Below are 22,664 nucleotides of genomic sequence, written 5' to 3'. Positions count from 1 at the left end.
CCATCTCCAAAGAAGTGAAGGGGATTCCCAGACTGAAGGAACTTTGTTCTTTATAGCTCACCACCAGGGGCACAAGTCCTGTCCCAATTCCTTTTTTTTTTTTTTTAATTCACCCTACCTTGTTACATGGTGATCATTCTTGCAGCTTTGGTTGTATGAGATCTTTTTTTGTTTGTTTTGTATGAACTCTTCTGCCAGTGTTCAGTAGATATTCTGTAAGACTTCTTCCACATGTAGGTTTTTTTTTTAACGTTTCATCTTATATTGGAGTATCAGTTCAGTTCAGTTCAGTCGCTCAGCTGTGTCCGACTCTTTGCGACCCCATGAATCGCAGCATGCCAGGCCTCCCTGTCCATCACCAACTCCCGGAGTTCACTCAGATTCATGTCCATCGAGTCAGTGATACCATTCAGCCATCTCATCCTCTGCCGTCCCCTTCTCTTCCTGCCCCCAATCCCTTCCAGCATCACAGTCTTTTCCAATGAGTCAGCTCTTCCCATGAGGTGGCCAAAGTATTGGAGTTTCAGCTTGAGCATCATTCCTTCCAAAGAACACCCAGGGCCGATCTCCTTTAGAATGAACTGGTTGGATCTCCTTGCAGTCCAAGGGACTCTCAAGAGTCTTCTCCAACACCACAGTTCAAAAGCATAAATTCTTTGGCTTTCAGCTTTCTTCACAGTCCAACTCTCACATCCATACACAACCACTGGAAAAACCATAGCCTTGACTAGACGGATCTTTGTTGGCAAAGTAATGTCTCTGCTTTTGAATATGCTATCTAGGTTGGTCATAACTTTTCTTCCAAAAAGTAAGTGTCTTTTAATTTCATGACTGCAGTCACCATCTGCAGTGATTTTGGAGCCCCCCAAAATAAAGTCTGACACTTTCCCCATCTATTTCCCATGAAGTGATGGGACCAGATGTCATGATCTTTGTTTTCTGAATGTTGAGCTTTAAGTGTAGCCAATTAATATTGTGATAGTTTTAGCTGCACAGCAGAGCAATTCAGCCAAACATATACATGCATCCATTTCCCCCCAAAGTCAACTCACATCTAGGCTTTCTGGAGAAATGTATCATTTTCTTGCAGGGAGGGAACAAAAAAGATAAGCCTTAGAAGACCCTGTATCAGAAAGCTAAAAAGTGCTTTTAAAAAAAAGAAAAGAAACTGGGGCCTGTCAGAAAGAACATGGAGCCAGCTTGGAGGGCCAAATCTGAAAGAACTTGAACATCAGTATAAAGATAGTAGTGAATTATACCCATTTAATAAAAAGGGAATTCATAATTTCCATGATAGAGAAGGATGGATGGATGAAAAGGGAGAGCTTTTCCTTAAAATAGAATGCCTGACTGATACATGTGAAAGGAATGGCATAGGTGTTTATGGGAGGGAATCAGCATTTTGTTATCATCATAGTGAACTATCATTTTGTTTGGGGCCTCAGTGTTTGCTAAATCTAAGGGAAGATTTTGAGAGCAAGATGTTTACATGGTTTTAAAGTATCTCTGCACAGATTACTTGTTAGATACAAGATAGGAAATGGTAACTTTAACTATACACATTGGAAAACCAGAGACAATGCCTTTAGAGGGTGAGTAAAATTGGTAATACCAGTGAGAAATGAACACATTGTATATCTCCAGATAAGATACCCTGGGAAGGGCACAGTATTCTTCTAGTGTTCTGGCCAGGGGCGTATAATCAGAATCTAATCTTGAAAAACTGTCAGACAAGCACAAGTTTAGTTATATTCTCTAAAAATACCACTGTATATTCTTCAAAAATGCCAGTATCATGAAAGACAAAGAAGGGTTGTGAAATTGTTCTAGGTTAGAGGAAGACATGATAAGTAAGCAAGATATGTGATCCTGAAGGGAAGGAAAACATGTTTACGAACATTTAATATTTTTGTATTTTGCTCTTTAAAAACACGAATAAATAAAAGTCCTTTCTCGTTTTAACTTGGTCATTTAATTTGAATTCTATCATTACCTATGTTTGGATTTTATTAATAGTCATGTTTTAATTTAACATGTATTATTTATTCATAATACATATTATTTATATCAATAAAATGAATGTAATTATTTTATAATGTGTTATTTTATGTTTTCTTTATTATGTAGGGTTTTATTTTTATTATTTAAAGAATTCTTTTTTACTTTTGGCTGCATTAGGTGTTTGTTGTAGCCTGTGGGATCTTTTGTTGCACAGTGCAGGCTTCTTTCTAGCTGTGGCATGTGGGCTTAGTTGCCCCATGGCATGTGAGATCTTAGTTACCCAACCAGGGATTGAACTGGTATCCTGAGTTTTTCCAGATTTCCTGGTTTGTCTCTTCTCTGTTCTAGAATCCAATCCAGAATAACATTGTATTTAGTGTACCCACTTTTAAATTAAGCTTTGGCCAATTAAAAGTGTAGCAGTTTATGGCTTCCCTGGTGGTCCAGTGGTTAAGAGACCACCTTGCAATGCAGGGGGACACCAGTTTGATCCCTGGTCCCAGAAGATCCCACATGCCACCAAGCAACTAGGCCGGTGAGCTGCAGTTACTCAGCCCACATGCAGCAGCTGCTGTAGCCCGTGTGCCTAGAGCCTGTGCTCCACAACACAGGAGAAGCCATTGCAATGAGAAGCCTGTGCACCTCAACTGGAGAGTAGCCTGGGCTTCCCCGGAGGTACTAGTGGTAAAGAACCTGCCTGCCAGTGCAGGAGACCCAGAGAGATGATTCAGTCTCTGGGTCAGGAAGATCCCCTGGAGAAGGAAATGGCAAGCTACTCCAGTATTCTTGCTTGGGGAACCTCATGGACAGAGGAGCCTGGTGGGCTACAGTCCATGGGATCACAAAAAGTTGGGCACAACTGAAGCAACTGAACACAAACATGCACACACCTCACACATACCTTGTAGTATAGAAAAATTAGCTCAAAATGGACCAAAGACCTGAATGTCACAGAACTGTAAAATTCTTAAAAGAAAATACAGGGCTAGGCAAAGGAAAAGTAGTGAAAAGACAGCCTACAGAATAGGAGCAGAAAAATTGTAAATCATATATCCATAATCTGATAAGGGACTTGTGTCTAGAATATGTAAAGAACTCTTCTAAATCAATCAAAAAACAATCTAATTTAAAAATGAATTGACATTTCTCCAAGAAAGATGTATTAATAGCCAAGAAGCGCATGAAAAGATGCTCGGTATCATTAGTCATGAATCTTGAAAAGAGTCAGTCACAAAAGACATATTACCTGGTTTCATTTATATGAAGTGTCCAGAAAGGGCAAATCTCTAGAGAGACAGAAAAGTAGATTAGTTGTTGCTTGGCATTGCATGGGCAGAGAAAAGGGACAGGAGGGTGTTAGCTAAAGGGTATGGAGTTTCTATCTTCTTTTGTTAACGGAGAAGATTTTTATTGTATAATACACACAGCATTTACCATTTTAACTATTTCTAAATGAACAATTTGGACTTTCTTTTTGAGGTGATGAAAGTTCTAAAATTGACTTAGTGTTGGTTGCATGTATCTGTGAATATTCTAAATGCCAAAATTGTATGGTATATAAAGTATATCTCAGCTGTTACAAAAGAAAGAAATATAGCTGTTTAGAAATGTTGATTAAAATAAAGAGGTTCGTAGATAAGCAAAGAATATTTTGGAAAAATAAATGTATTATATATTCAAGCCAGAGCTTCTGTGGATAGATCTGATTCACCCATTACAATAAGCGGTGCCAGTTTCCTAACCAATTTACTGGTAATTGAAATTGGAATGTGATTAAATTTCCCAGGGCCCACTTAACAGAGTCTTTTTTTTCAGGCCATTCTTGAGATATAATTTACAGATGTGCTGTCTTTTTTTAAGTATAAATTATATACCATAAGTTCACCGATTTTATGTGTGCATTTCAATCATTATCAGTAAACATGAGTTTACCAGCCATCACCATAAAATAATTTAGAAGTTTTATCTTTGGGAACTCCTTAAAATCTGAATTGAAGATGCGTTCTTCCAAAAAATGTTTTGAGATGGTTCTGATACTTTTAATTATTTTGCAGCTATTCTCATGTACCGTCTTAATATATAGATTACAATTTTTTAACACATAGGAGTTTGGCTTTTTCTTTTCTAGTTAGATAGAAATTGGAAAGTCTAGTTCTTTCCTGTTACATTTTGTTACTTTTTTTCAGACTGACTTTAGCACTATTAAATAATTGTAATAGCATTTTAGCAGTCTTTCTTGTCTTAAGCCTGATTAATAGTTGTTTACAATAGAGGTGGTTTATCATGTTAAGAAAGGGCTTCCCTGGTAGCTTAGTTGGTAAAGAATCTTCCTGTGATGCAGAAGACCCTGGTTCAATTCCTAGGTGGGGAAGATCCCCTGGAGAAGGAATAGGCTACCCACTCCAGTATTCTTGGGCTTCCCTTGTGGCTCAGCTGGTAAAAAATCCGCCTGCAATGTGGGAGACCTGGGTTTGATTCCTGAGTTGGGAAGATCCCCTGGAGAAGGGAAAGGCTACCCACTCCAGTATTCTGGCTTAGAGAATTCCATGGACTGTGTATAGTCCATGGGGTTGCAAAGAATTGGACACTACTGAGCGACTTTCATTTTCATCCTATTAAGAATCTACATTTCTAATCTGTGTTTTCTAAGAGTGTGGCCATTTTTGCATTTGAATACATTCAGAGGGGGCCCTTTCTGCATTTTCAGCATTTATGAAGTGCTTATATATTTCCCCCTTTACAAAAATGTGGTAAATTATGAAATTTTTTCTAGTAACAATCTTTTGCATTTCTGTAATTATAGTATATTTTATCCAAATGAAAAATTCTAATGCTCTATATTTTAAAATTTTCTAGAGTTTTCTTGTCTTTATTTGGGCTTCCCTGATAGCTCAGTTGGTAAAGAATCCACCTGCAATGCAGGAGACCCTGGTTCAATTCCAGGGTTGGAAAGATACACTGGAGAAGGGATAGACTCCATGATTCTTGGGCTTCCTTTGTGGATGAGCTGGTAGAGAATCTGCCTGCAATGTGGGAGACCTGGGTTTGATCCCTGGGTTGGGAAGATCCCCTGGAGAAGGGAAAGGCTACCCACTCCAGTATTCTGGCCTGGAAAATTCCATGGACTTCAGGGATCAAACCCACACCTTCCACAGTGAAAGTACAGAGTCTAACCACTGGACCGCCAAGAAATTCCCCACTGAAGAGTACTTTAAAGATAGTTGATTGATGTTCTTTTCAGTCTGGCACCATTGTTTCTTTTACTCATATTTTCTTCTTTAGATCAGTTGTAGTAATTTATTCCTTCCTAGAAAAGTGTCCATTTCATTGCAATTTAAAAATTGATTAGCATAGGCTTGTATGTATATATACTAGTCTCATGTTGTCTCTTTGTTATAGTGCTTTCAAATTTCTGTTTTTTCCTTAACTAGATCTCTGAAAGTTAAACCCTGCTTTATATTTCTTTCCAAAGTACCAGCTCCTGGATGATTTGATAAGTTTCACTATATGGTTATTGGTGGTGTTTTTAGTGTTCTTCAAAGTCAGTTTTGATGTCCTTTTTGACAGGTAGCTTATAAATGCTTTTATTCTCGAAGAAATTATTGCCCAGATTGTTGATTTTTACAATAATCCTTTCTTTGTTTTTTTTAAGGCCCGAGATGTGCGCACCAATGAAGTGGTGGCTATCAAGAAAATGTCTTACAGTGGAAAGCAGTCCACTGAGGTAAGTGAAATATTTACATTCTTATTCACATGCTAGAAAAAGACACGCTATTTTTAATTGAGGATATTTTGAACTTTTTTCTAAAAGTATAACATACCTGAAAGTACATATAAATTTTAAGAGTATATCTCAGTCTTTTTTTTTTTTTTCACAAACTGAGTGTACCCATTTAACTTGTACCTAGAGCCCATTATCAGCACATTATTGGTATCTTAGAAGCTTCCCAACTTGCCCCAGTTTCTAATTTTTTTTAACTGTGGTATTATATATTATTCTACCATCAAAGGATTATCAGTTTCTAAAGGAGTAAACTAGAATATGATGCATTTAATAGTAAATTATATTGGATGTAATTTTTTTTAATGATTTGGAAATTAAGGGCCGATTTTAAAAAACTAGTCTGAAAAAAATTTTAAATACAATTATTAATACTATGCTGAGTATACTTTAGTTCATTAATATTATGATTAGTGCTTTTCAGTATATTTATTTAATTGCATGAATTTATTTTGTGGAATATAGTCTGTTTTTAAAAACTGGGATCTGTAAGTCTTTAATTTTTCAACATAATTATTTTTAACTGTGGTAAAATACATATATCACATTTACCATTGTAATCATTTTCAAGTATTCAGTTCACTGGCATTAAGGACATTCATATTGTTTTGTATCCATCAGCACCATTCATCTACAGAGCTCTTTTTCATCTTAAAAGACTAAAATTCTTTGCCCAGTAAACAGCAACTCCCCATTCCCTCCTGCCCTCAGCCCCTGGAAATCACTATTGTACTTTCTGTCTGTATGAATTTGACTAAGTATCTCATGTAAGTGAAATCATGCATTTGTCCTTTTGTGACTGGCTCATTTTACTTAACATAATATTCTCAGAGTTTATCCATGTTGTGGTATGTATCGAAATTTCCATCCTTTTTAAAGCTGAGTGATATTCCTGTGTGTGTGTGTGTGTGTATGCGTGTGTGTGTGTAAAATACCACATTTTGTTTATCCATCCATTCATCTGTAAGTGAATGCTTAGGTTTCTGTTGCTGCCTTGTTATTGTGAATAATGCCACTATAAACATAGGTTATGCAGATACTTTTTTTGAGTCCTTAGTTTCTGTACAAACTTTTAGGTGTTTGATCAGAGTTGAAATTGCTGGATCAGTCTTTAACTTTTAAAGACTTTTGTTTTCTACTTGTTTGGAATTTCATTTTATGATAAATCTTGTTTTCATGGTGATCATACTATGAGTACAATAACACTATTATATTACTGTTCCATCATTTTGATACCTAAAAAACTCAATTTCTTACACGGTTACTCTCTTTTATTTTCCATTCTGTAACACAACTTTAGAAATAGCTTTCATAGGTGTACTTGTACTGTGTTGGAATCTGTTTGATTAGTCACACCTACAACAAAAAGTTTCATTTAGAAGTCATCTTTTCTCATCTAACAATAATGTCCTTCTTGACATTATTTTACACTGAAAAAATGCTGGGTTTTGTTTTGTTTTAAAAGTGTCAAATATCATTCAAATTTGAAATTTAAAAGCTGTGAAACATTTTCTGAGTTTAGCATTTATATTTTACACATATAAAACATTGTGAACATATTTTGCTTTTATATAAAACATATTTTGCTTTATTTTGTTGAGGGCTTATGAAATAACATTGAAATTACGTGGTCTTACATTCTAGTACAAAACATTTTCTAAAGTTTTCTATTATGCTAGTTTCCCTGGCTTTGGAAATATGGCCCAAGTCAATGATAAAGATTGAAAACTAAAACAAGGACAAAAAATAGACTCCTAGTTCCTATCCTACACCTGACAAACCTCTGGAGTCTCTGGATATGGACCTAGTATCCTGTATTCTTAGAGTTCTCTGGTTGCTTCTTAAGAGTAACTATGTTTAGGACATGGCCTAAGTGTCTAAGGTTGTCATGGAGTAGCTTATAACTGAAGGTTTATGTGTATTTCTTGGTATGTGTCATTGAGGAATGCTGTTAGTAAAATATGTAGGAAAATGTTTTTATACTGTTTTTTTTTTCCTCTGAACTTTCCCATATCAGTTCAGTTCAGTTCAATCACTCAGTCGTGTCCAACTCTTTGTGATCCCATATTTGCAGCACTCCAGGCCTCCCTGTCCATCACCAACTCCCAGAGTTCACCCTAACTCATGTCCATTGAGTCGGTGATGCTGTCCAGCCATTTCATCCTCTGTCATCCCCTTCTCCTTTTGCCCCCAATCCCTCCCAGCATCAGGGTCTTTTCCAGTGAGTCAACTCTTCGCATGAGGTGGCCAGAGTATTGGAGTTTCAGCTTGAGCATCAGTCCTTCCAATGAACACCCAGGACTAATCTCCTTTAGAATGGACTGGTTGGATCTCCTTGCAGTCCAAGGGACTCTCAAGAGTCTTCTCCAACACCACAGTTCAAAAGCATCAATTCTTCAGCACTCAGCCTTCTTCACAGTCCAACTCTCACATCCATACATGACCACTGGAAAAACCATAGCCTTGACTAGATAGACCTTTGTTGGCAAAGTAATGTCTCTGCCTTTGAATATGCTATCTAGGTTGGTTATAACTTTCCTTCCAAGGAGTAAGCGTCTTTTAATTTCATGGCTGCAGTCACCATCTGCAGTGATTTTGGAGCCCCCAAAAAATAAAGTCTGACACTGTTTCCACTTTCCCATATAGTAATGAATTATTCTCTAATATTTTATTTTAGAAAGTGTGCACTTAGGGGTTTAAAATCTTCATTTGAATTTAAAAAGCAAACTAAACCTTAATGTTTGGCAGACAACATAAGCCAAAAACACAATAGATGAACTCTGTGCTATGTAAATTATACACCAAAAAGCTACAATTAAGAAAGTGAAGTTGAACTTTTGAAGAAAAATCACTAAATATGGTATATAGTTTTCATTAACATATCTGATGTGTGGTTGTAAAATTTTAATAAGACCCATTGATGGTAAGTTTTACAAAACTAAAATTTGTCCTACCCTGAATGGAATAATTTTATAAGTTGTGTAAATTGAGTTATATACTGTATAAACATAAGTTTATGATTTATTATTTTGGTATTTAAATATTACAAGTAAAGTTGTTTGTCCTTGATAACCTGTCTTAGTCTAATAATTATTTTTTTCTTATACAACTTGCTAAGGAAAAGCAGCTGTTCATAGTTTTTTCCTTTATTCATTTTTTTTTTCTCTCCACAGAAATGGCAGGATATTATTAAGGAAGTCAAGTTTCTACAAAGAATAAAACATCCCAACAGTATAGAATATAAAGGCTGCTATTTACGTGAGCACACAGCATGGGTAGGTATATTCTTTCCCCTTTCTGTAATTTTACTTGGCTGAAATGTTAGTTCTTATTGAGAGGAAGAGCAGCTTTTCCTAGAATCCTAGGCAAAGAAGATAATACAGGTTTTGCAAATTTATTGCAGAGATTTAGCTAAGCTTTTATGTACCTAGTAAAATGTTCTCAGACATTTTTAGTAGTATCATTCTTCAAATGGTTTATCAGACATTCATGAAAGCAGTTCTGTTATTTGAGGATGCATATCTTTGACATAAATGTAATCTATTTAACCACAAAGATCTTGGTGAAGTCCTGATGAGTCCTGGTGAAATTTAAACTGGTTATGATTCCTTGGCTGAATAATACTAATGTTAGAGAGTTGAGACACTTTGTTATAAGAAGTGGGAATTAATTTTGCCCCATTGTTACCATTCAGGTGATAATGGTAGTAATATTGTAGCAGTGTGGGCGTAATAACTGTATTTTTTAAGAGAAAGGCAAATTTTCTTTAAATAAGAATGATTCCTTATTTTGAGTAATTAGTCACAATTAATTTTCATTTTAGTATACTGAACTTAGATTTGTAACCTTGGGTGCATTTTCATCCAGTTTAATTTTGATGGTGGTCGTGGAGGTACTCAAATACAAGGCTGTAGCTAAAGAAAAACTTTGACCTTTTTTTTTTTTAAAGTGACTTTGGGGAGATTACCTCTCTGTCTCTCAAGTTTCTCCATTTGTAAAATAAGCACAGTGATAGGGTCTTCCTCATAAGGTAGCTGTGAGGATTTACCTGGCACGTAGAAGATGCTCAGGATGCTCTGTGTTTGCTTTAACTGTAACCTAAGCTTTGTATATATAGTTTCAGAGAACAGTTTTTTGCTTCCTAGCAATTTTCAGTATTGCTGCCTACTATATACTATAGATTAATAGTAACAGCATATGTATATTCCTTTATAATTTTAGAGTAGTTATATCTGAAATACACAACTTGTACAAGTAATTGAATGTTGGTATTATAAAAGATTAATGTACCATTAACGCTACTTACATATTTGACAAATTACTAAATACATAAATATTCATGTTTTTAAGGGAAATGGTGACTAGGATTTGTTTTGCTTTAAGCTGTCTTCTTGAACTCTTTGGTAAATTTATTTAATCTCAAATTGAATCTTTTTAATAATATATTTTAATGCTTTCATAACTTTTCTTCCCATGTAGCTTGTAATGGAATATTGTTTAGGATCTGCTTCAGATTTACTAGAAGGTAGGTTTCCTTTCATTATTAAGAAAAAATAATATTAGCAGGATAAAATGAGAATTCAATGAGAAATTTCTTAAATAATGTTCAGATTTTTCAGAAAGAATAAAAATCTTAAACTTTTCTATGTTCTCAGCATAATACGTACTGTCATCATTAAATATTATATAGTAGCATAAAAAAGGTGATTTTTTTCTCTCATTATGACTTAAGGTTTTTTTGTATTCTTTGTCATTCACCTTAATCTGTTCTTCTGTTCACAGTGAAGGTATATGAGAATAAAGGGAGAACATTTATTATTTTTGTTTTTGTAGTCACCAAATAATTGTTTATTTGTTGTCAGGTTAGTCAGAAATTGGTTGTGAACTATACTTCAAATACTAGTTGTAAAGTTCAGTAGGCTTATTTTATTATCTTGGGGAGAATATCCCTTCTTGCACAGTGTTAGTTTGTAAAAATTGCCCTATATAATAGGTATGCATATTTATCTTTAAACAAAAATAAAAAGTATTTTCAAATAACTTTTTTTTAAGTTCACAAAAAGCCATTACAAGAAGTGGAAATAGCAGCAATTACACATGGTGCTCTCCAGGGATTAGCCTATTTACATTCTCATACCATGATCCATAGGTAAGTACTTTGAAAATTATTATATACTAATAAGCAATGACTTGTTGCATTTACCAACCCTGAAACTTACTAACCCTGAAATTTTGTTGGTTATAGCCAAATAAAAGCATTTCTTCTAAACTCATTTTTTAGATTGTCCATGTTAAGAACAACATACTGGTACACTTGATCTCTGTTTAAGATAACTTTTATCTTTGTCTATACATGATGCCAGACCTTCTGAAGTACAGGCATACATTTTATTGTGCTTTGCTTTATTTCACTTCACAGATATTTTGTTTTTACAAATTGAAAGTCTGTAGCAATCTTGTGTCAAGCAAGTCTTTCAGTGTCATTTTTCCAACAGCATTTGCTCACTTTATATTTCTGTCACATTTTGATAATTCTCACACTATTTCAAACCTTTTCATCCTTTTTGTTATGGTGATCTGTGATCAGTGATCGTTGATGTTACCATTATGATTGTTAGGGCATTTTTTAGCAGTAAAATATTTTAAAATTAAGTTATGTACATTGTTTTTTAAAGTAAGGCTATTGCACACTAAGGAGCCTACACTGTAGTGTAAACATAACTGTTATATGCACTGAGAGGCCAGAAAATTCACATGACTTGCTTTATTGCATACTCGCTTTGTAAGGATAGTCTGGAATCAAACCTTAATATCTCTTAGATATTGCCTGTATGTACGCTTTATAGATTTGTGGTAGAAATTTAACTGTGGAGTCATTTAATTTGGGGAATGGAAAGGACAATAAGGGTTACTCCCAATTTGTGACTAATTTCTCAAAGTTTACAAAGCCAGATGGATTTAGACTAGAACTAAACCTAAATCTTCAGAATTCCTGGTGTGTGATAATGCCAAATTTATTCCATTCATTCCATGCTATGGAGAAATAAAAGATACTTAATACTTTTTATGCTTCTGAGTATTAATTCTCAAAGATCCTTGATAATGAATAGTAACTTTAAGCAATTCTATAATGCATTTTTAGCGTTGATATTAGTTTTGCTTATTTTAGAAGAAAATTAGCATGTTTTGATTATATATGTGAAGCAGGGAATACATGTTAAACTTTATAGTAGCATCAGGTCCTAGAGTAAGGTCCAGGAGAAATTTCCATACTAGTAAATAAGTGAATAGAAGATTTGGAATTATAACCTAACTTCTTTGCACTTGACGGCTTGTGGGATCTTAGTTCCCCTCCAGGAGTAGAACCTGGGCTCACAGCAGTGAAAGCGCCAAGTTCTACCCACTAGACCACCAGAGATTCCCTAAAGTACCCCTTCATTTAAAAAAAGAAATGAATGGAAGGAACATAGTTTAATTTATGTTTGCTACAGTACTGTGGTAAGAACTGTACTATAGTAAGTGCCTAAGAACTTAGTTTTTCTGTTTTTGAAAGGATAATTGTATGTTATGGTGCTCATTGGACTTACAGTCCCATTTTATAAATATCCATAATTTTCTACAGTCATGGATATTACATTATCCAAATCTTTGTTTTCATTTCATATTTAGTTAGGAAAACTATCGTAAGGTTTGGAAATGATTGGGGACCTGAAATGCTTTTCTTTTTTTTTTCTTTTACATTAAGTAGACTGCTTAGAAATCTTACTGTTGTAAAGGAGTGGTCAGCTATTTAAATTTAATTTTTAAAGCCACTTAAAACCATACTTGTACCAATAAACAGGACCTCAAATTACAGACTTTACACTTTAATCACCTGAATTTCTGTCTTTTATTGCTGTTTTGCCTCTTTTACAAAATTGTTACTAAGTATGAATTTTGTATTTTTTGTTTTCTATTTTAGATCTTAATTCTACCCCAATTGAGAGATTATCCTAGGACTTAATTATCTTGATTTCTCCTTTTCTATTTTATGAATTTTTATTTTATTTTTATCATGGTTTTACACAATCCAGTGACGGAAAGAGAAATAATTTTTTGTGTTCCTTAAACTCAGAGATATCAAAGCAGGAAATATCCTTCTGACAGAGCCAGGCCAGGTGAAACTTGCTGACTTTGGATCTGCTTCCATGGCATCTCCTGCCAATTCTTTTGTAGGAACGCCATATTGGTAAGAATAATCTTATCTGAATTTGATCCTCATAATTGAAATTGTGTGTGGTTGTATATGGTTGTGCATTTTTTAAGATATCTTATCTTTTTCCTGAAAATAAAATGTTATTTTGACATTTTAACTTTAAATATTATAGTTAGTTTCAAATACAGATTTGGCGTGCTCCCTTTACATCCCCCAATTTTTAAAATTTGCCTCTTTCTACATTCTTTTCTGTTATTTGCATCATGTTGGGTGTGGGGACATTTAATAAAAATTCAAGTGGGGAGAAGCTAGAAATGCTAAGTGGAAATTTTTGTATTTTCTTTACATTTATGTTTACTGTATATCATTGATCTTCATACTAAGAATACCTGAAGACTGGTAGTGGACTTGGAGTTCTCTGGAGTTTTTTTGTTTTTATTTTTATTATGGAGAATTTTAAAGATACATAACACTTGGCAGAAGTATAACGAACCCTTACCTACCGGTCACTCAGCCCAACAATATTATCACATGGTCTGTCCTGCCCTATGCATTTACCTCTCCCTCTCTCCCTCTCTCCCCTAAGTTTGAAAGAAATTCTAGACATCATCTAAGTTTGTCACTCAGTTGCTATGTCGTGTCCGACTCTTTGCAACCCCATGGACTGCAGCACGCTGGGCTCCCCTGTCCCCCATTATCTCCTGGAGTTTGCTCACATTCATGTCCACTGAGTTGGTGATGCTATCTAACCATCTCATGCTGCTGCTCCGTCTCCTTCAGTCTTTCCCAGCCTCAAGGTCTAATGAGTTGGATCTTCACGTAAGGTGGCCAAAGCATTGGAGCTTCAGCATCAGTCCTTCCAATGAATATTCAGTGTTGATTTCCTTTAGGATTGACTGATTTAATCTCCTTGCGGTCCAAGGGACTCTAAGAGTCTTTTCCAGATCTTCAGCTTTCAAATGTATCCTCTTTCTCTCTGTATATTGAAAGTGGTGTCTTAGGCCCACTATGTCATCTTTTCACCTGCCTTTCAAATCTCCCTTCTGCTTTATAAAAGAAAGGCTTCTGACCCATCCTGAATATTGTAATGATTCATTGCTCTGGAATGTCAAAGCCTCAGAGTAACACCAGAGAAACAATTTGAGAACATATAGGATCTGTCAGATATATTGAAGAGTCAGGACACAAACTCTTGGCAAGTCCTTGTACCTTTCCAGTCATCTCTCTTCTGTTCCTTTTACCCCTTGCTTTTTCTTTCTCCCCAGATATCCTCCTTCCCTTCTCTTTTTCTAGTGTAGAATTTATAACTGTGACATGGTTGTCAAGGGGATGCATTAACATGTTATTTGCATTGAATTCATATTTTCTGGCACAAAGTGATTCTGGTTTAACTGATTGATATGACCATGAAGACTGCCTTTGCTAATTATATTACACAGCAGTGTTTTTAACAAATTGGGTGAACTAATTCTGCAACCCCAAGTTTTGAGTATCTTTAAAGCATATATACTCTGTGTATGTGTGGACATATACTGTGCATTATATCCTTTGCAACTATTTATAAAATTTATATATCAATTCAAAAATGTGCAAGGGATACATAAGTTTTATAAATTAACTGAAGGTAAATAATGAATTAAAAAATTTGAAGACCACTACTCTAGATGACCAAAAATTTCTTATGTAAAACCCTAGTTTAGATAGAGTGTCCTCTTCTCTATAAAAAAGGGTTCTGTGAGTGAATGATATTTCTTAGTTCCCCTCTTTACACATCAGTATATTAAATATTAAAAAGACCCTCAGATGTTCTGCAATAAAGAACAAATTATTCATTTAATTTTTCCTAACTATAATTTCTTAAACTTCAACATCTTAAAGAACACATTGGAAATACCCTGCTATTGACAATAGAAAGTTTACAATAAAGTGAATATATTTTAAAATTTGTTTATAGTACATTTGGAACACAGGAACTAAGCTCATATTTATATCTCTTTTCACAAATGCACATGGGTACCTGCTACCCACATACACAAGTGTACCTGGTAATAATCTTACTGACGCAGTCAGCAATTGTGCTTAATACCAAATTACATACGAAGTAAAAGGTAAAGTATCATGGGAACATTAGATCCTAGTTAAAGACCGGAGAAAAGGAAAGATATCCCCTTTGAATACAGAGTTCCAAGGAATAGCAAGGAGAGATTTAAAAAGCCTTCTTCAGTGATCAGTGCAAAGAAATAGAGGAAAACAATAGAATGGGAAGACTAGAGATGTTTTCAAGAAAATTAGAGATCCTAAGGGAACATTTCATGCAAAGATGGGCACAATAAAGGACAGAAATGGTACGGACCTTACAGAAGCAGAAGATATTAAGAAGAGGTGGCAAGAATACACAGAAGAACTATACAAAAAAGATCTTCATGACCCAGATAACCACGATGGTGTTATCACTCACGTAGAACCAGACATCTTGGAATGCAAAGTCAAGTGGGTCTTAGGAAGCATTACTACTATCAAAGCTGGTGGAAGTAATGGCATTCCAGTTGAGCTATTTCAAATCCTAAAAGATGATGCTGTGAAAGTGCTGCACTCAATATGCCAGCAAATCTGGGAAACTCAGCAGTGGCCACAGGACTGGACAAGGTCAGTTTTCATGCCAGTCCCTAAGAAAGGCAATGACAAAGAATGTGCCAACTACCGCACAATTGCACTCATCTCACATGCTAGTAAAGTAATGCTCAAAATTCTCCAAGCCAGGCTTCAACAGTATGTGAACTGTGAACTTCCAGATGTTCAAGCTGGTGTTAGAAAAGGCAGAGGAACCAGAGGTCAAATTGCCAACATCTGCTGAATCATGGAAAAAGCAAGAGAGTTCCAGAAAAACATCTGCTTTATTGATTATGCCAAAGCCTTTGACTGTGTGGATCACAACAAACTGTAGAACATTCTTCAAGAGATGGGAATACCAGATCACCTGACCCACCTCCTGAGAAATCTGTATGCAGGTTAAGAAGCAACAGTTAGAACTGGACCTGGAACAACGGACTGGTTCCAAATGGGGAAAGGAATGTGTCAAGGCTGTATATTGTCACCCTGCTTATTTCACTTATATGCAGAGTATTTCATGAGAAATTCTGGGCTGGATGAAGCACAAGCTGGAATCAAGATTGCTGGGAGAAATATCAGTAACCTCAGATAATGCAGATGACACCATCCTTATGGCAGAAAATGAAGAACTAAAGAGCCTCTTGATGAAAGTGAAAGAGGAGAGTGAAAAAGCTGACTTAAAACTCGGCACTCAAAAAATGAAGATAATGACATCCAGTCCCATCACTCCATGGCAAATCGATGGAGAAATGATAGAAACAGTGAGAGACTTTATTTTCTTGAGCTCCAAAATCACTGCAGATGGTGACCGCAGCCATGAAATTAAAAGACGCTTACTCCTTGGAAGCAAAGCTATGACCAACCTAGACAGCATATTAAAAAGCAGAGATGTTACTTTGCGAACAAAGGTCTGTCTAGTCAAAGCTATGGTTTTTCCAGTAGTCATGTATGGATGTGAGAGTTGGACTATAAAGAAAGCTGAGCACTGAAGAATTGATGCTTTTGAACTGTGGTGTTGGAGAAGACTCTTGAGAGTCCCTTGGACTGCAAGGAGATCAAACCAGTCAGTCCTAAAGGAAATCAGTCCTGAATATTCATTGGAAGGACTTATGCTGAAGCTGAAGTTCCTATACTTTGGCCATTTGATGCAAATAACTGACTCATTGGAAAAGACCCTGATACTGGGAAAGATTGAAGGCGGGAGAAGGGGATGACAGAGGATGAGATGGTTGGATGGCATCACTGACTCGATGGACATGAGTTTGAGCAAGCTCTGGGAGTTGGTGATGGACAGGAAAGCCTGGCGTGCTGCAGTCCATGGGGCTGCAAAGAGTTGGGCTCGACTGAGGGAGTGAACTGAAAGACAGGAATTACCTTTTTTTGGCCATGTTGATCTTTCTGGTCTGGGAGCGTGGAGTTTTAATTGAACTGCCAGGAAGTCCCGTGTTTCATTTTATAACCAAGACACATGTTGGTTGGTTATAAAGTTAATAATTTTGTGATGATTTTAGTTATCAGCTACCCTAGCCACTTTGGAACACTATTCTAATTTGAAAGAAGACTGACAAGCTATGGTTATTCATTGTTTGATAGTGTGACAGATACTTTCTGAAATACATGGAGTGAGCTTGTCATTTCAAGGGAAACAACTGATAGTATTCAGTGCCAGTGATAAAATTCCCTCTTTCAAGCAAAAATCAGATGGAATCTTGAGACCAAAATGTTTGAGAATCACTGGCCTAAAGGATATACAATATTCGAACCTGCAAACTTGAACAGATGCAGAATACAGCCTTGCTCTCAGGCATCCTTCCTTTAGGATGCTGTTACATGATCATGATAGATGGTGAGAATGAGTCTCACACTATACAGGCAAAATTAAATATTTACCTCACAACCTGTAATGCATTTATTTCTCTTTTTCAAAATTATTACATCTAGATGTCTTGCTAGGAATCCACACAAGTGTTTTCCATATAGATAGTCATTACATTTTTAAAGAATAGCATACATTTTTTTTAACTTTAATTTAAATGACATTTTGTTTTTTAGGATGGCCCCAGAAGTAATTTTAGCCATGGATGAAGGACAGTATGATGGAAAAGTAGATGTATGGTCTCTTGGTATAACATGTATTGAATTAGGTAAGCATGTTCTTTATTACTATGTAGTAAGTTTTGATCTGTGTTTTACCTCCGTTTCTATACCAAACTACAGCTTTTTATTTTTTATGTTGGTCACTAAAGGGAGCAATATATTTTAAAGGTTTCATTTTGATTATCTGATATATATATATATTAGGTTATGTATATAGGTTATATATAATATATACATTAGGTTATATATATTATATTTGCTCTGTTAAATTAGATCTTAAATAATTCCCCACTGTATAACTGTGTTAATATTAACAAATACTTGTTAAACCCTTGATTATATGTGTGACTGCTAGATTTGCCATCTACATATGGTCTCTAAAGCATTTATGAGTTACTTACCTTTACCTGAGGTCTTTACTACTTTGAGTTAGATATGTGAATCTATGTGTCTGCCCACATATTGTAGCAGTTTGATTTTATGCATACATTTTGTTCTGTTGCATATAAATGGAACTATGTTTAAAGCAGTGGATCATCTCGTAGCTTATGTCTTATGACCAAGAAATCTTAAAGTGCAAGATTTTCCATAGGTGGGTTTATATGTTTGATTACAGTTAATCTGATGAAGAAGATCTCTAGTTTGTTGTTGTTTTGAGGCATGATTATACAATGGTGTTCATAAAAATAAATGAACCACTTTTCTGATTATAAAAGTATATATTGAGGGTATAAAAGGATTAGAAGGTAAATAAAAGAACTATTAACTACAGTAATTTGTTAATGGAGACACAAGATAGAAAGATGTAAACTGTGACATGAAAGATAAAGAGAAAGGAGTCCAAACTGAACACTAAAGACAGTCATCAGATCACAAAGGGAGGAGAGCAAGAGCAAAGAAAGGAGCAGAGGAATTATGAAACAGCCAGAAACCAATTAACAAAATGTAATGGGTACATATGCTTATCAGTAATTAATTGTAAGTGAACTAAATTCTCCAATCAAAAGAAATGAAATGACTGAATGGATGAAAAAAAACCCATCTATATATTGCCTACATGAGACTCAGTCCAGATGTGAGGGACACATGGAGACTGAAAGTGAGGAACAGAAGAAGATACTCCCATGTAAAGAGAAACCAAAAGAATACTGGGGTTCTTGTTCAGTCTCTTAGCTGTGTTCAATTCTTTGCAACCCCATAGACTTCAGCTCGCCAGGCTTTGCTGTCTTTCACCATCTCTCGGAGCTTGCCCAGACTTATTGTCCATTGAGTCAGGGATGCCATCCAGCTCTCTTGTCCTCTGTCATCCGCTTTTCCTCCTGCCTTCAATCTTTCCCAGTATCAGGGTTTTTCCTAATAAGTTGGCTCTTCACATCAGGTGGCCAAAGTATTGGAGCTTCAGCTTCAGCATCAGTCCTTCCAATGAATATTCAGGGTTGATTTCCTTTAGGATTGACTGGTTTGATCTCCATGCAGTCCAAGAGACTCTCAAGAGTCTTCTCCAACACCATAGTTCAAAAGTCTCGAACAAAACAGACTTTATAAATATCAGACAAAGTAGACTTTAAAAACAAAGACTATCAGACAAAGTAGACTTTAAAACAGAGACTGTGGAGGAGGAAATGGCAACCCACTCCAGTATTCTTGCCTGGAAAACTCCATGGACAGAGAAGCTTGGTGGGCTTCAGGCTCTCAAAAATTGTAGGATCTTAATTCCCTAAACTTCATCCCACAGCTACGAAAGCACCAAGTATTAACCACTAGACAGCCAGGGAATTGTTGTCACATCTTAAGATGTCAGTTACCTGAGTGTAAACCTCATATCACAGCACCACATTATATACTTGAAAGTTGCAAGAGACTGGTCCTTAAATGTTCTCATCACCAAAAAAGAAATAAGAATTGTGTGATAGGATGGAGGTGTTACCTAATGCTTTGGTGGGAGTTGTTTGCCATATATAAATCTATCCAATCAACACATTGCACTCCTTAAACTTATACAATGTTATATATTAATTGTCTCAATAAAGCTGGAGAAAAATTTTTAATTAAAAAAGAGGCTGCAATAAGAGACAAGAATATTACATAATAACAAAAGAGGTCAGTTCAGCAGAGGTTATAACATTTGTAAATATTTATGTACCCATCATAGGATCACCTAAATGTATAAAACAATATAAACAGACCTAAAGGGAGAAATCAACAGCCACACAATAATAGTAGCATAGATGCACAAATCCTCAACAAAATATTAGCTACCTGGATGCAACGATACAGTAAAAGGATCATACACCATGATCGAGTGGGATTTATTCCAAGGATCAAGGATGGTTCAAAATCCACAAATAAATCAGAATGAGACATCACATTAACAAAATGAAGGGTAAAAGTCATACAGTGATCTCAATAGATGCAGAAAAAAGCTTTAGACAAAATTAAACATCATTTTTGATTACCTTAAGTGATCCGTGAATACCATCAATAATGGAACCATTTGAAATTATATATCATCTCATAGAATAAATTTGAAAAATATATTATTTACTTCTGTGATATTTCTATCAAAGTTATATGACCCAAATTTAATCATTAGAACCAACCAAAATTGAGGGATATTGAAAAATCTTCTATACTTCAAAATAATCAAGGTAATGACTTCAGCTGTCACCTTGAGTCTGGATAAAGAAAGGGAAATTCAACCTAAAATAAACATAACAAAGAATAAAAATATCAAAGCAGAAATCAGTTAAATAGAAGCAGAGAAGCAGTAGAGAACATCAGTGAAACTAAAAACTACTTCTTTGAGAAAATTAATAAAATCGATAAACCTCTAGTCAAACTGATCAGGAAAAGGAGAGAAGACACAAAGCACTATCAGAAATAAGATATGACATCACTACAGGTATTAAAAGAATCATAAGGAAATACTGTGAACAACTTTATGTTAATAAATTTAACAACTTAGATAAAACAGTTTCCTTGAAGGATACAAAGGACCAAAGGACACTTTTGCTACTGAGGACATTATTGGGATACTTGATTGAAACTTAAAATGGGGTTTGAGGATGAGATGATAGTCATGTATCAGTGTTAAAGGTCTAATTTAGTGGATGTGTTACTTTTTTTAGTAGAATATGAGAATATTTTTCAGAAAATAAACACTAAAGTATTTAGGAATGGTGGAGCATCTGGCCAGCAATTTATTGCACATTGATTGACTTGAAAAAATTCTTTGAACTCTACTTGAAGTTTAAAATTATTTAAAAACAAAAACAAAAACAAAAAACAGTACTTGTGTGTCCCTGTTTAATAGGCACATATTTTAACAGGAAAATTTTTCTTCTTTTACAGCGGAAAGGAAACCTCCTTTATTTAATATGAATGCAATGAGTGCCTTATATCACATAGCCCAAAATGAATCCCCTACACTACAGTCTAACGAATGGTAAGTATTGCTAAGAGATATATTACTCAACATTGTATAAATTAAATGCTTTTTCATAATATTATCAAAGTGATTTCATTTCAATTAGGTAAAATGTATTACTGAAAAAGTATTGAAACAGGTTCTATCATGTGTATCCTTTATTATGTGTACTTTTCTTAGCAGATATATGACTCAGTTCAGAAATAAAGGATAAATGATACCACATAGAAGCAAGAAGTATTTGCTTTTTACAAAAAAATATTTAATTTTTTGAACTTTGGAAAGACATATAACCCTGATTATATGATAAATAGCATGATTTAAACATACTGCTTTACAACTGAAATATCGATTGCCACAGCCTGTAGTGATGTTCAATTGGGGAATGGCTTATAATGTATATAGCATATGACATAGGTAAAATGGTTTGATTTATCAGAATTACCAGATAAATTCATAACTTTGGAATCATTCTAATTGTCATTATGACATTATTATTCAGATTGCTTAATGTTTTTCTCTCCTGTTGCTTCCTTGATTTGAAAAATTAAGTTCATTCGTGTAAAAAGCTTATAGAGACTTGATTGACAGTTTTTACAAACCAGGATTTTATCAGTGATAGAAAATTTTAGTGGGAAATTAATTCCTCATGGGTATCAAACATTTGAAAAATTCTAAGGAAATAAACAGCATATTTAATAAATACTGTAAAGTTGAGGATAGATACATTAGTTGCCAATTTATTTTAATAATTAAATAATTTATTATTAAAGAAATTTAATAATAAATAATTTAATGTTCCAATGATAAGGCTTAACTAACACATTCATAGGTCTCAGTACTTAAGTAAATACACATAAAAGGAATCTTTTGGCACAGAGTTCAGTATTACAATACATACAAATAATAAATAAATTGAACACAGATTGTCTACACACTGTGTTTGATACTTCAGGGATTCAAAAGAGAATCTTTTTGTCTATAAGGAATTTAAAATCTTAGATATTGAAGACAAATACCAATGGAGTAGTAATTACTTAATACTCTTTGAACTCTCATCAGTAACATTTTACAATAATAATGGGTTACAGACTTCCAATGTTTTAAATGTTTAAAAAAGAAATCTCAGGTGGTTTTCTGGATTTAATGGAAGTTATATCCATTTGCTCAGGGATACCAAATACTTAGCTGTACGGAGTACTGCTTCCAAAGCAAATGGAGTAATACTCTGAATCACACTATACAGAAGATGATCCAAGGGGCAAAGAAGAGAGAGAGGTGGTTTATAGGGAGAAAAATAAAAAGAAAGTTATCCTAGATTTGAATGCAAAAAAGAAAATACTGGCTTGTCTAACTTTCCCTCAATATAGAATGAGCTGTGATATTTTAATTGCAGGAGCAGAAATTTAAAATAATCTGTGCAAATTTATCTTTGGAAAATGATGAAGATTCATTGGCTGCTTTAGATAACTTTTCATAGACATATATGAAATGTATCTATGTCTGCTTTTTTTTATCATTTCATTTCCATCCCCCCTCCCAACAGTAGGCAC

At 34.8% G+C, this 22,664-nt stretch overlaps 1 protein-coding gene across 1 annotated transcript in view; it reads left to right on the top strand.

Annotated features, from left to right (window-relative positions):
* Positions 1–22,664, top strand: part of TAOK1 (TAO kinase 1) — a 106,508-nt gene that overhangs the window by 48,159 nt on the left and 35,685 nt on the right. The window contains exons 3-9 of the mRNA XM_040243865.1: positions 5,654–5,725; positions 8,956–9,057; positions 10,262–10,307; positions 10,835–10,931; positions 12,897–13,010; positions 17,640–17,731; positions 21,036–21,129. Coding sequence (XP_040099799.1) covers positions 5,654–5,725; positions 8,956–9,057; positions 10,262–10,307; positions 10,835–10,931; positions 12,897–13,010; positions 17,640–17,731; positions 21,036–21,129 — 617 coding nt within the window. The remainder of the gene's footprint in view (positions 1–5,653; positions 5,726–8,955; positions 9,058–10,261; positions 10,308–10,834; positions 10,932–12,896; positions 13,011–17,639; positions 17,732–21,035; positions 21,130–22,664) is intronic.

The sequence above is a fragment of the Oryx dammah genome, unplaced genomic scaffold (genome assembly GCF_014754425.2).
Source record: "Oryx dammah isolate SB20612 unplaced genomic scaffold, SCBI_Odam_1.1 HiC_scaffold_8, whole genome shotgun sequence".
Taxonomy (NCBI): Eukaryota; Metazoa; Chordata; class Mammalia; order Artiodactyla; family Bovidae; genus Oryx; species Oryx dammah.
The sequence above is the reverse complement of the archived record's forward strand: the minus strand, read 5'-3'. Positions and strand labels throughout refer to the sequence as shown.